Below are 13,526 nucleotides of genomic sequence, written 5' to 3' on the forward strand. Positions count from 1 at the left end.
TTGATTACGTCACACCACTGAGATCCATTCTGGACATCTGTTGCTTCCTCTCCTGATATTCCCACCTTGTTGTTCATAAATCAGTCTTGAAACGTTTACCTCTGTTCCTAAGAAATACGATCATTTGTGTGTTCGAGTGGAGGGGGAGAAATGATACCATTTTACTGCACCATGATCCCCTTACCATAGTTTTTGATATTTTAATTAAAACCAAAAAGCATGACTAGCTTTTGTTCAGCCCTTATGTTATGTAGAGAAAGTATATGTTTTACCATACCTACTATTTCTGAATGGCAACCCCAATGTTTTATGGTCCTCTCTTTTTTTACCCCAAAATAAAAGGTTTAACTATTTGCCATGTTCTTTTCTAGCGGAAGATAATAGTCTGTCTCAAAAGAAGAAGGTCACAGTAGAAGATCTCTTCAGTGATGATTTCAAAATTCATGACCCTGAGGCTAAGTGGATAAGTGGTAAGTCCTGAGTCCTGCGTGCTCACAGGAAGCTACTTTTCCACAGTTTGGGTTTGGTCTGTTAGACCGTGTTCTCTCTTTGGCTGTAGAAGTGGATGCCCAGAGCTCTTGCTGTGATAATCATCTTATTATCATTCTAAAAAATGTGCATCTGGTAAAATGGGGCTGTTTCTTCGTGAGAAGTGGGTTCTCTGTGTCACCTCCCCGAATCATTCTTTCTCAGATGAAGATGTGAGCTGTTGCTAAGCAACAGGACCAGGCAGAGATACAGGCGAGCTCCCTCGCTCTCCGTGTTCTTTCTTCCCTTTTATACGGCCCTGCTTTCACTCCCCGCTAGATAGAGGGGTCGAAAGGAACTCAAAGGCTTCTTCTCGAATGCCAGTAAATGAATGAGAGTATGGAGCCTGGTACACATTTGAGAATAAATTTATTTTCCTCTTGCTCTTTAGTCTGGATGTAATCTACTTTTCTTGTTTTATGGGGGGGAATTAAACAACAAAACACAATTGGAGGCAAAAGGCAATATGTATGTTCATAATGCATTTTTTGGTCCAGGACATAATCCATTTCATCCACTTGTGGCTGAACTAATTTCCGAGTGTAGTCATGGGAGAGAAGGTGTGAATGACCATGCACCATCCTGTGCACGCTTTGCTGCCTCCCCCTTAAGTAGTCCAGCCAGCATACCTCTCCTGCTGTCTCCATGAATGTGGATTTCATTGAGGGATCTTCAGTGGGATGCACTTGAAACTTAATCCTCAGGTCAGAGAACCTTTATGGTGGAATGCTGGCAGTCTAGTTCAAATCCTGGCTTTTATAATAAATGAGGCCCAGAGAGGTTAAATGATTTTTTTTGAGGTCACACAGCTTGCCAGTGGCGCAGATAGAGTTGGAAACCTGTCTCTTGACTTCCCATTTAGTGCTCTTCCCACTACTGTCTTGTTGAGTGACACAGTGTTATTGTGTTTTCTTGCTGTCAGGCTGCTTCTGAAACACTGCTCATGCTTCACAAACTCTCAGAAATCAACTAGCAATGGCTCTTCGCCATTTGTCTCCAGCTAGGGCAGTAGCTTCTCTTTTATCCTCAACTGTGGCCTCAGTATTCATTTCTGATCCTTAGATTAGCTTATTTAAAAAGGAGAGAAGTAGATGGAGCTCAGAGGGAATATATTTTATACAAAGGAATTAGGGAGAAATAGGAGCAGTGTGCTGGGAATAGCGGTTGGGGGGGACCCACAGAAATCCAGAATGCAGAGAGAGCCAAGGTCTTTTTGTTTGATGGAGGAAGTAATTTTACCTTTTGTGTTGAGGGAGACTTAGCACTTGCTCTCAGTTTGTGTTGACCCTTTGCATAGGCAGGAGGAAAGTACCAATAGCATACTCTGGGTTCAATCTTGGAAATGAAAGGTGGTTACCCACTTCTTAAAGATTGTGAAGTCATATTCTAGAAACAGAGCTAACAATGAGTGACCAGGCATTTCAGTGTTAAAGAATGGCTAGGGGTTTACTAATTAGAGAAAGCAGAGAATAGACCTCTGGGGAATGTAAGGCTAGAATGTTAGTCTGTGCTAACCTTAGTGAAGAAAAGAAAGTAGAGAGAGAAAAAGGCGAGAAGGGAGGGGGAGGAGAGAAAAACTGGTAGAGAGGCAAAATCTAGGGATAAAACAAATTGGAGACGAGGAACACTGAACCATAGCTGTGGGGTTCAGAGCAAGTCAGAAGAAGCCCTGCAAAGACTCCATGAAGTGCTAAAATAATATTCCTATGTCTGTTTATTGGGGTGCCCATAGTTGCAGACTGGTTCTAAATCAGCATTCTATAAGCAAAAAACAAAATTTTTAAAAAAGCCTAGATCTGGAGTCACAAGTGCTGGTAAGTTTCTGCTGAAACTATGTTGGTTATAAGGAGTTTGTATCTCATGGGCTAATTCACACTGCACAGGAGTGGAGCTGGGCCAGAGGTGTGCTGGCTCTCTGGCCAGAGGAAACAAGCCAAAATTTCTTTATTGGCAAAGTTGGGAGTTGATACAAGCAATTGAGAAATGGCCTCGTGTCCAGCAGAAAGTGTCCAGCCTACCTGTTCGGCAGGTTAATTCTATTCATGAAGACCACCTGCAATTCTAAATGAAGTGCCTTTGGTGTCCAGGAGCTTTCTTAGAAGTACTCTCCCTTTGTAAATGTACACATCCAGTGTAACATTTTGCTACAAAGTAACCAGTAGTCAGGTTTCTCCAAAGACTAGGCACCAACCAGAGGGTAAGCGAACATGACTGTTTTCCTCCCTACACTCCTCTTAGCTGTCCTCCCGCTGTTCTTTCATGTGTTCCTCTTCCTGATCATTCCCTTTCTCCCTGATCCCTAAAATGTAATAGCTTAAATGGATGAAGTAGCTTTACAGTGGTTAACGGAGACTTTATAATTGATTCTTCACAAATACCATAAAGAACTTATCCATTTCTTTAATATCACAAGTCTAAATGTGAAGATCCAGGGAAGGATTACCACAGTCATAGGATTATCAAATGATGTGAAGCTGTGTGTGCTTTAGAAATTATCAGAACATTGCTTCATTCAGTTAGTATTTACTGAGTGCCCACAGTGCAGCAGGCAAGGGAAACAGTGTTGGGCCCAGGGAGCTGTTTCTTACTGGTAGCCTTGAGAGTCACCTCCATCATCTACCATACCTTCTACCACCACCATCACCATGACAGCCTCCTTTCTCTCCTCTTTTCCTTTCTCCTCTGTCTGTTCCTCCTCTCTTCTTCTTCATCATTATCACCACCACACCATCATCACCATCACCACCACCATCACCATCACCACCATCATCATCATCACCACCATCATCATCACCATCATCACCATCACCATCATCATCACCATCATCACCACCATCATCATCACCATCATCACCATCATCATCACCACCATCATCACCATCACCATCATCATCACCATCATCACCACCATCATCACCATCACCATCATCACCATCATCATCACCATCATCGTCACTATTATCATCACATAACATCATCACATCATATGACATCAATACCACCATCATCCTTACCACCACCATCATCATCACATCACATCACATCATCATCATCCCCATCATCATAACCTACTGGGGGTTTCCTATATCTTATGCTCTAGGCTAAGTGCTTTGTACCTATTAAATCATTCAATTCTCGCAACCATTATTCCCATTTTACAGATGAGGAAACTGAGGCTTATGGTGTTCAAATAACTTGATCAATATCACAGTTAGTAAGTAGCAAAATTTGGACTTGAACCTGGGTCTCTCTGGTCTTTATAAATTGTGCTATATTGGATCGAACCCAGGTTTCTGGTGTCCAGCCATTTTCTTTCACAACCTCACTAGCAACATAGTGCATTTTATCCAAAACTATAAGTTGCGAATATTTCAAAATTATTGTCTTCCCTTAAATTCTCTATTCTAGCTCTCCTTATTCCCATGATGTCAAGCTAACAGAATACCTAAGTGATAAAGAAAGTGGAGTAATTCCCCATAGAGAAAGTAACTTGATTGTTGTATTTTTATTATTATTTTTTAGTGCACATCAACCACTAAAGATAACAAGTGTAGCTTAGGTTTAGTATTGGAGTTAATAGTCTAGAACCTCATACACTTTATCAAGAGGAAATTTATCAGGTTAGAGTTAAATTTCTCCTCACCCAGTTTTATACTAGAGACTTGCTCTAATCTACCTTTTCTGAGAATGATTGGTATAATAGTCTTCATACTCTCTGCCCTCACATATTGGTTGCAACCAGATGAGGTCTGTGGATCAGCAGAATGGATACATTGAGCACCCCCTACAGAGAAGGAGGTCCACACGTCCTCAAACTGGCCACAGTGCAGTCTGTCCACACACTCGCTTGGTGGAGGGAATTCTCCCTTCTTTTGTAGTAACCACATTGTACTGCTCAGCCTCCTGGATTCCTTGACGTGCTGTGCTGGGATTCCGTGATGTGAGGGGGTCAGGCTTTCACCCCAGCACCCACCAAAACTCCTCCATGCAGTCCCCACTAACCTCCAGGTAGCTGCCTCCCATGGTCACTTCTCAGACCTCATCTTACTTTACCTGTCAACTGATTACTCCCTCCACCTGGGTGGACTTACCCCTGACCTGTAGGTCATCATATTCCCTTGGCTTTATTTCGACGGTAGGGATGACTCCTTCTCAGGCTCCTGTGCTGCTTCTTGCTCTTCTCCCTGACCTTTCATGGTGGTGGGTCCCAGGGCTCAGCCTCTGGTCCTCCCCACTGAATATCTGCACTTCCTTCCTCAGGGTTTTCATCGAGTTTCATGACGTTAAGTATCCTCCATCTACTGATGTCTCCTGAATGTGTGTCTCCACACTGCATCTCTCCCGAAGTTCTCAGCTATCATCACAACCTTCAGCTTCAAACTCCAAATCTGAGTTCTTGATCAATCCCCCCCCCCCGCCGATACACACACAAAACAAAAACCAAAAAATAACCCCTGCCCTATCCACTGCTTCTCCCAAGTCAGTTCATGGGAAGTCCATCCTTTCAGCAGAACAGGCTAGAAAGCTCAGAGTCATCCTTTGCTCTGCTCTGTCTCTTGTACCTCATATCGATCCATCAGGAACTGTGCCAGCCCCACCCAACATACTCAGCACCCATCCAGACTCAGCCAGATATCTGGGTTCATGATGCCATGCCACAGGCAGATTTGGCAGTGGTCCCTCCGGAAGGACCCCGACCAGAGACAGGCGTGCTGCAAGCAAGACCAGGAGCAGGGCCCTCCAGCTGCTCCTCGGATAAAGGCTCTTTCTGGTGCCAGGAAAAGGGGTCACCTAAGGGACTGGGGTGGAGTTTTTATGTTTCCAACTTCTAGATATCTGGATTCCTCACACCTCTCATTTCTTCTCACTGTGTGCACCCTTAGGGGAAATCATTCATGCCCAGGACTGTGGTTACTATTCGTGTCAGTGAGTTTCAATTCTGTAGCAGCTCACACGCTCTTGTGAGCTACCAGTGTGTGCCATGTGTGATAGTGTGTGTATGTGTCCCCCTGACTGATTTACACGTCCGCTGGGGTGTCTGATGGATGCCTCACGGGCGCGCGGCCAGCCTCCCCCAGTCTCCCGTCACAGGGCTCACAATGGCTCCCCACCGTTTAGGGTGAGGCACGCAGAGAGGAGGGGGCGTGCTAGGCATTAGGAGAATACTATGCATGAACCACCCTATGGGAGAAAGAACATGGACTCTTGAATCCATCAAAAGAAGCTCAAGTCAGCTCAGAGTAAGGGGAAGCTGGAGAGACACAAAGGCTGAAGAAAAGCAGAAGTGTGTAAGTGGAAAGTAAGCAGAAGGCTGATCACAGAGAGTCCAAGAAATGGAGGGTCCCGGGGGCCAGGACTGCGTGCCTCACCCTAAGAACGGTGGGGAGCCAGTGTGAGTGCCTCTCTTTTATACTTATCTTTTCAGGTAATGTAATATGTGGGATAATAGTAAGTGCATTTGGGGGGAAGTTTATAACATAGATCATAAACATATTTCCATGTAATAAATATGTATTTCCATTATCATCTTAATGTCTGAATAGGATCTCATTACATAAATGTACCTTAATTTGGCCCATCTTCAGAAGCTGAAATGTTAGTGTGTGAGTGGAAGTGAAGTGGCTGATATAAAAAGCCATCATGAATGACAGATGATAGGATGTGCAGCTGAGTAGAAATGGAGGGATGGGAGGAAGGACAGCCAGGTATGACTCGGAGATTTGAAGCCTGGTTAACTGGAATGGCCATTGCACTGATGGGGAGTTGGTTTCTATGGTTAGATGATGAGTTCAGAGTAGAAGTTGACAGAAGATAACTAAGTAGAAATGCTCTTTACATATTGAGGACCAGGCATGAAGCTAGGAGAACAGTCAGAGCCGCTTGGAGAAACGTGGGAAGTAGGCATCACTGAGGGGCTGCTAAAGTCTCCTGGTGGGTGGGGAGGGGGGCCAAAGGCCAGAGAAGGCAGGAGGAGAGCCCTGAGGTGCAACATCAGGGAAGGCACAGAGAAAGTGAGTTAGGAGAGCCAGCCTACCCGTTGTGTGGTGGCAGGTGGAGAATGCATCAGTGGGAAATTGCCCACGGTGGCCACATACTGCCTCTACCAGGAGATACCCTCTTACTCTTACTAACGCCAGAAAGAGGGTGTAATATTTGGCTATAAACAGCTTTTGCTCTCCCCTCCCTGCACGTGTAAACAACAGCATCAGTCTTCTCTGGATCCATGGAGTCTAGTCGCTCTGCACAAATTGTCCGAGGCCAGATGTACTCTCAATAAGCATGTTTGCTTTTGCAGGTTTGCCTCTTAGGAAGGACTGAAGCTTGCAGATGCTCTGGTGAGCTCATGCCCTGTGCAGTGAGCAAGCCAGGGCCATCTGCACCCTTCAGGGAACCCGCTGTTCCCGGCCGGTGTCTTCAGGACACAGGCATGCCCAGGGCTGACGGGCAGGAGCTGCTCGCAGGGCCCGGCTCATGTGTCTGCAGCTCCAAGGGGGAGCTTCTCAGACGCTCTGTCCTCCTCGCTGTAGCCGTTCAGCTTCAGTTGGACTGTGGCAGAAGACCACTGTGGCTGGCTCCGGAATCTGTGTTTGTTTTTATGCTCATTTCCATTAATCCAGCCCCTTGTGAGCAGAGAGCCCTCTGTGTCTCTCGGATGGAATACTAGAGAGACCATAGAATTGGAGAAAATTGCTTCCTTTGAATGTAGGAAAATATCAGCTGGCTGGTGATACCAGAAAAGTATATGTTTTAGAAGGTAAAATTGGAGATAGAGCACAGGGCTCAAAGCAACTTGATTTCCATATTTGCTTTTTCCTCTTCTCTTTTGTTATTCGGAAAACACAGATGGATTTTTTATATATATATATAAAGCTCGTGGAGTTGGGTAGAGGGGGAATTCAAGTATAAAATGGTTTGGGTATTTCTGCTGCTTTGTGAAAGCCACATTTTTTCAATCAAAACCATAAAGTCATAGAGTTGTGGAAAGTGAGGAAGGCCCTAAGAGGCCATCTGCGCAGCATATACTAATTGGCCAGAAGTAACATCAGGGAAATGCCCAGAAAGGACAAGTTCCAGAGACCAAAGGTGTTCTTCAACGTCTCGGTGAGGAGGTAAAAATAGTGGCATCATTTGAAGTCATTGCATAAAATACATACCGAAGAACATCATTACACTGTATTCAAGTCTGTAAGAAATAGATGAGATGAAATTCTAGGACACAATTGTGTAAACCACCAGTTTCCTCTCTCTCTTTTGTAGTGGTTTTCAAGATTCCACTTTTCCTCAGGAGAAGAGAACCCCAGTTGTCTGGTATTAGGAGGCCAGTTATGTCTCAGACTATTTTAAGGCAATAAAGTGCACCCACACTGTTGCTATCCTAGGCTCTGACTGAGGCTCTTTGGGCAGCCCCCTGTCTGCATTGTTCTGTCCCGTGCTTAATGCATCTTCCACATTCCTAGCATCTGAGCTGAAACTATTATCTGCTTAAGGTCCTTTGAACATTTCCTGTTGGAGTTATCTGTGGAAGGACGGTAGCATTTATTTATTGATATTTCTTTTTATATGGCCATTTCTCCTTTCAGGGTTTTTTAAAATTTTATTTCATTATGTTATGTTAATCACCATACATTACATCATTAGTTTTAGATGAAGTGTTCCATGATTCATTGTTTGCGTGTAACACCCAGTGCTCCATGCAGTACGTGCCCTTGTTAATACCCATCACCAGGCTAACCCATCCCCACACCCTCCTCCCCTCTAAAACCGTCAGTTTGTTTCTCGGAGTACATAGTCTCTCGTGGTTTTTCTCCCCCTCCGATTCTTCCCCTTTATTTTTCCCTTCCTAGTATCTTCTTTTTTTTCTTTTAACATGTAATGTATTATTTGTTTCAGAGGTACAGGTCTGTGATTCATCAGTCTTGCACAATTCACAGCGCTCACCATAGCACATACCCTCCCCAATGTCCATCACCCAGCCACCCCATCCTTCCTACGCCTCACCACTCCAGCAAATCTCAGTTTGTTTCCTGAGATTAAGAATTCCTTATATCAATTCCTCATGGGGCGCCTGGGTGGCTCAGTTGGTTAAGCGAATGCCTTCAGCTCAGGTCATGATCCTGGAGTCCTGAGATCGAGTCCTGCATCAGGCTCCCTGCTCAGCAGGAAGTCTGCTTCTCCCTATAACCCTCCCCCTTCTCATGCTCTCTCTATCTCATTCTCTGTCTCAAATAAATAAATAAAATTAAAAAAAAAAAAGAATTCCTTATATCAACTCCTCATATCAGTGAGATCATATGATACTTGTCTTTCTCTGATTGACTTATTTCGCTTAGCATAATACCCTCTAGTTTCATCCACATCATTATAAATGGCAAGATTTGGGGTTTTTTGATGGCTGCATAATATTTCATTGTGTGTGTGTGTGTGTGTGTGTGTGTGTATATATATATATATATATATATATACCACATCTTCTTTATCCATTCATCTGTTGATGAACATCTTGGCTCTTTCCATAGTTTGGCTATTGTGGACATTGCTGCTATAAACATTAGGGTGCATGTACCCCTTCGGATCACTACATTTGTATCTTTGGGGTAAATACCCAGTAGTGCAATTGCTGGGTCATACAATTGCTCTATTTTCAACTTTTTGAGAAACCTCCATACTGTTTTCCAGAGTGGCTGAACCAGCTTGCATTCCCACCAACAGTCTAGGAGGGTTCCCCTTTCTCCGCATCCTTGCCAACATCTGTCTTTTCCTGACTTGTTAATTTTAGCCATTCTGACTGGTGTGAGGTGGCATCTCATTGAGGTTTTGATTTGGATTTCCCTGATGCTGAGTGATGTTGAGCACTTTCTCATGTGTCTGTTGGCCATTTGGACGTCTTCTTTGGAAAAATGTCTGTTCATGTCTTCTGCCCATTTCTTGATTGGATTATTTGTTCTTTAGGTGTAGAGTTTGATAAGTTCTTTATAGATTTTGGATACTAACCCTTTATCTGATATGTCATTTGCAAATATCTTCTCCCATTCTGTTGGTTGTCTTTGGTTTTGTTGACTGTTTCCTTTGCTGTGCAAAAGCTTTTTATCTTGATGAAGTCCCAGTAGTTTTTTGCCCTTGCTTTCCGTGCCTTTGGCAATGTTTCTAGGAAGATGTTGCTGCGGCTGAGGTCGAAGAGGTTGCTGCCTGTGTTCTCCTCTAGGATTTTGACGGACTCCTGTCTAACATTTAGGTCTTTCATCCATTTTGAGTCTCTTTTTGTGTGTGGTGTAAAGAAATGGTCATTTCATTCTTCTGCATGTAGCTGTCCAATTTTCCCAACACCATTTGTTGAAGAGACTGTCTTTTTTCCATTGGACATTCTTTCCTGCTTTATCGAAGATTAGTTGACCATAGAGTTGAGGGTCCATTTCTGGGCTCTCTATTCTGTTCCATTGATCTATGTGTCTGTTTTTGTGTCAGTACCATGCTGTCTTGATGATGACAGCTTTGTAATAGAGCTTGAAGTCCGGAATTGTGATGCCACCAGCTTTGCTTTTCTTTTTCAATATTCCTCTGGCTATGTGGGGTCTTTTCTGGTTCCATACAAATTTTAGGATTGTTTGTTCCATTTCTTTGAAAAAAGTTGATGGTATTTTGATGGGGATTGCATTGAATGTGTAGATTGCTCTAGGTAGCTTTGACATCTTCACAGTATTTGTTCTTCCAATCCATGAGCATGGGACGTTTTTCCATTTCTTTGTGTCTTCCTCAATTTCTTTCATGAGTATTTTATAGTTTTCTGAGTACAGATCCTTTGCCTCTTTGGTTAGATTGATTCCTAGGTATCGTACGGTTTTGGGTGCAATTGTAAATGGGATCGACTCCTTAATTTCTCTTTCTTCTGTCTTGTTGTTGGTGTATAGAAATGCAATCGAATTCTGTGCATTGATTTTATAACCTGCCACTTTACTGAATTCCTGTATGAGTTCTAGCAGTTTTGGGGTGGAGTCTTTTGGGTTTTCCACATAAAGTATCATATCATCTGCAAACAGAGTTTGACTTCTTCTTTACCTATTTGGTTCCCTTTATTTCTTTTTGTTGTCTGATTGCTGTGGCTAGGACTTCTAGTACTATGTTGAATAGCAGTGGTGATAGTGGACATCCTTGCCATGTTCCTGACCTTAGGGGGAAAGCTCTGAGTTTTTCCCCATTGAGAATGATATTCGCTTTGGGTTTTTCATAGATGGCTTTTATGATATTGAGGTATGTACCCTCTATCTCTACACTCTGAAGAGCTTTAATCAAGAAAGAATGCTATACTTTGTCAAATGCTTTTTCTGCATCTATTGAGAGGATCATATGGTTCTTGTTCTTTCTTTTATTAATGTATTGTATCACAATGATTGCTTTGCGGATGTTGAACCAACCTTGCAGCCCAGGGATAAATCCCACTTGGTCGTGGTGAATAATCCTTTTAATGTACTGTTGGATCCTATTGGCTAGTATTTTGGTGAGAATTTTTGCATCCATGTTCATCAAGGATATTGGTCTGTAATTCTCCTTTTTGATGGGGTCTTTGTCTGGTTTGGGGATCAAGGTAATGCTGGCCTCATAAAATGAGTTTGGAAGTTTTCCTTCCATTTCTATTTTTTGGAACAGTTTCAGAATAATAGATATTAATTCTTCTTAAAATGTTTGGTAGAATTCCCCTGGGAAGCCATCTGGCCCTGGGCTCTTGTTTGTTGGGAGATTTTTGATGACTGCTTCAATTTCCTTAGTGGTTATAGGTCTGTTCAGGTTTTCTATTTCTTCCTGGTTCAGTTTTGGTAGTTGATACATCTCTAGGAATGCATCCATTTCTTCCAGATTATCTAATTTGCTGGCATATAGTTGCTCATAATATGTTCTCATAATTGTTTGTATTTCTTTGGTGATGGTTGTGATCTCTCCTCTTTCATTCATGATTTTATTTATTTGGGTTGTTTCTCCTTTCTTTTTGATAAATCTGGCCAGGGGTTTATTAATATTATTAATTCTTTCAAAGAACCAGCTCCTAGTTTCATTGATCTGTTCTACTGTTCTTTTGGTTTCTATTTCATCGATTTCTGCTCTGATCTTTATTATTTCTCTTCTCCTGCTGGGTTTAGGCTTTATTTGCTGTTCTTTCTCCAGCTCCTTTAGGTTGTGTATTTGAGACCTTTCTTGTTTCTTGAGAAAGTCTTGTTTTGCTATATACTTTCCTCTTAGGACCACCTTTGCTGCATCCCAAAGATTTTGAACAGTTGTGTTTTCATTTTCATTTGTTTCCATGAATTTTTTAAATTCTTCTTTAATTTCCTGGTTGACCCATTCATTCTTCAGTAGGATGCTCTTTAGCCTCTATGTATTCGAGTTCTTTCCAATTTTCCTCTTGTGATTGAGTTCTAGTTTCAAAGCATTGTGGTCCAAAATATGCAGGGAATGATCCCAGTCTTTTGGTACTGGCTGAGACCTGATTTGTGACCTAGGATGTGATCTATTCTGGAGAATGTTCCATGGGCACTAGAGAAGAATGTGTAATCTGTTGCTTTGGGATGGAATGTTCTGAATATATCTGTGAAGTCCATTTGGTCCAGTGTGTCATTTAAAGCCTTTATTTCCTTGTTGATCTTTTCCTTAGATGATCTGTCCATTTCAGTGAGGCGGGTGTTAAAGTGCCCTACTATTATTGTATTGTTGTCGATGTGTTTCTTTGCTTTTGTTATTAATTGGCTTATATATTTGGCTGCTCCCATATTAGGGGCATAGATATTTACAAATTGTTAGATCTTGTTGCATAGACCCTTTAAGTAGGATATAGTGTCCTTCTTCATCTCTTATTATCGTCTTTTGTTTAAAATCTAATTTGTCTGATATAAGGATTGCCACCCCAGCTTTCTTTTGGTGTCCATTAGCATGGTAAATGGTTTTCCACCCCCTCACTTTCAATCTGGAGGTGTCTCTGCGTCTAAAATGAGTCTCTTGCAGATAGCATATCGATGGGTCTTGTTTTTTTATCCACTCTGATAGCCTGTGTCTTTTGATTGGGGCATTTAGCCCATTTACATTCAGGGTAACTATTGAAAGATATGAATTTAGTGCCATTGTATTGCCTGTAAGGTGACTGTTACTGTATATTGTCTCTGTTCCTTTCTGGTCTATGTTACTTTTAGGTTCTCTCTTTGCTTAGAGGACCCTTGTCAGTATTTCTTGTAGGGCTGGCTTTGTGTTTGCAAATTCCTTGAGTTTTTGTTTGTCCTGGAAGCTTTATCTCTCCTTCTATTTTCAATGACAGCCTAGCTGGATATAGTATTCTTGGCTGCATATTTTTCTCATTTAGTGCTCTGAATATATCATGCCAGTCCTTTCTGGCCTGCCAGGTCTCTGTGGATAGGTCTGTTGCCAATCTAATGTTTCTGCCATTGTAGGTTACAGATCTCTTGTCCCGAGCTGCTCTCAGGATTTTCTCTTTGTCTCTGAGACTTGTAAGTTTTACTATTAGATGTCCGGGTGTTGACCTATTTTTATTGATTTTGAGGGGGGTTCTCTGTGCCTCCTGGATTTTGATGCCTGTTTCCTTCCCCAAATTAGGGAAGTTCTCTCCTATAATTTGCTCCAATATACCTTCTGCCCCTCTCTCTCTTTCTTCTTCCTTTGGGATCCCAGTTATTCTAATACTGTTTCATCTTATGGTATCACTTATCTCTCGAATTCTGCCCTCGTGATCCAGTAGTTGTTTATCTGTTTTTCTCAGCTTCTTTATTTTCCACCATTTCGTCTTCTATATCACTAATTCTCTCTTCTGCCTCATTTATCCTAGCAGTTAGAGCCTCCATTTTTTATTGCATCTCATTAATAGCCTTTTTTATTTCGACTTGGTTAGATTTTAGTTCATTTCTCCCGAAAGGGATTCTCTAGTATCTTCCATGCCTTTTTCAAGCCCAGGTAGTAACTTTATAATCGTCATTCTGAACTCTAGTTCCGACATCTTATTAATG

The 13,526-nt window shown here is 42.3% G+C and overlaps 1 protein-coding gene across 1 annotated transcript in view; it reads left to right on the plus strand.

Moving 5' to 3' along the window:
- DPP6 (dipeptidyl peptidase like 6) overlaps window positions 1–13,526 on the plus strand; it is a 681,409-nt gene that overhangs the window by 352,149 nt on the left and 315,734 nt on the right. Inside the window, exon 3 of the mRNA XM_035029860.1 lies at window positions 372–470. Coding sequence (XP_034885751.1) covers window positions 372–470 — 99 coding nt within the window. The remainder of the gene's footprint in view (window positions 1–371; window positions 471–13,526) is intronic.

This window comes from Mirounga leonina, unplaced genomic scaffold (genome assembly GCF_011800145.1).
Source record: "Mirounga leonina isolate KUSES-001 unplaced genomic scaffold, KU_Mleo_1.0 Mir_321, whole genome shotgun sequence".
Lineage (NCBI taxonomy): Eukaryota > Metazoa > Chordata > Mammalia > Carnivora > Phocidae > Mirounga > Mirounga leonina.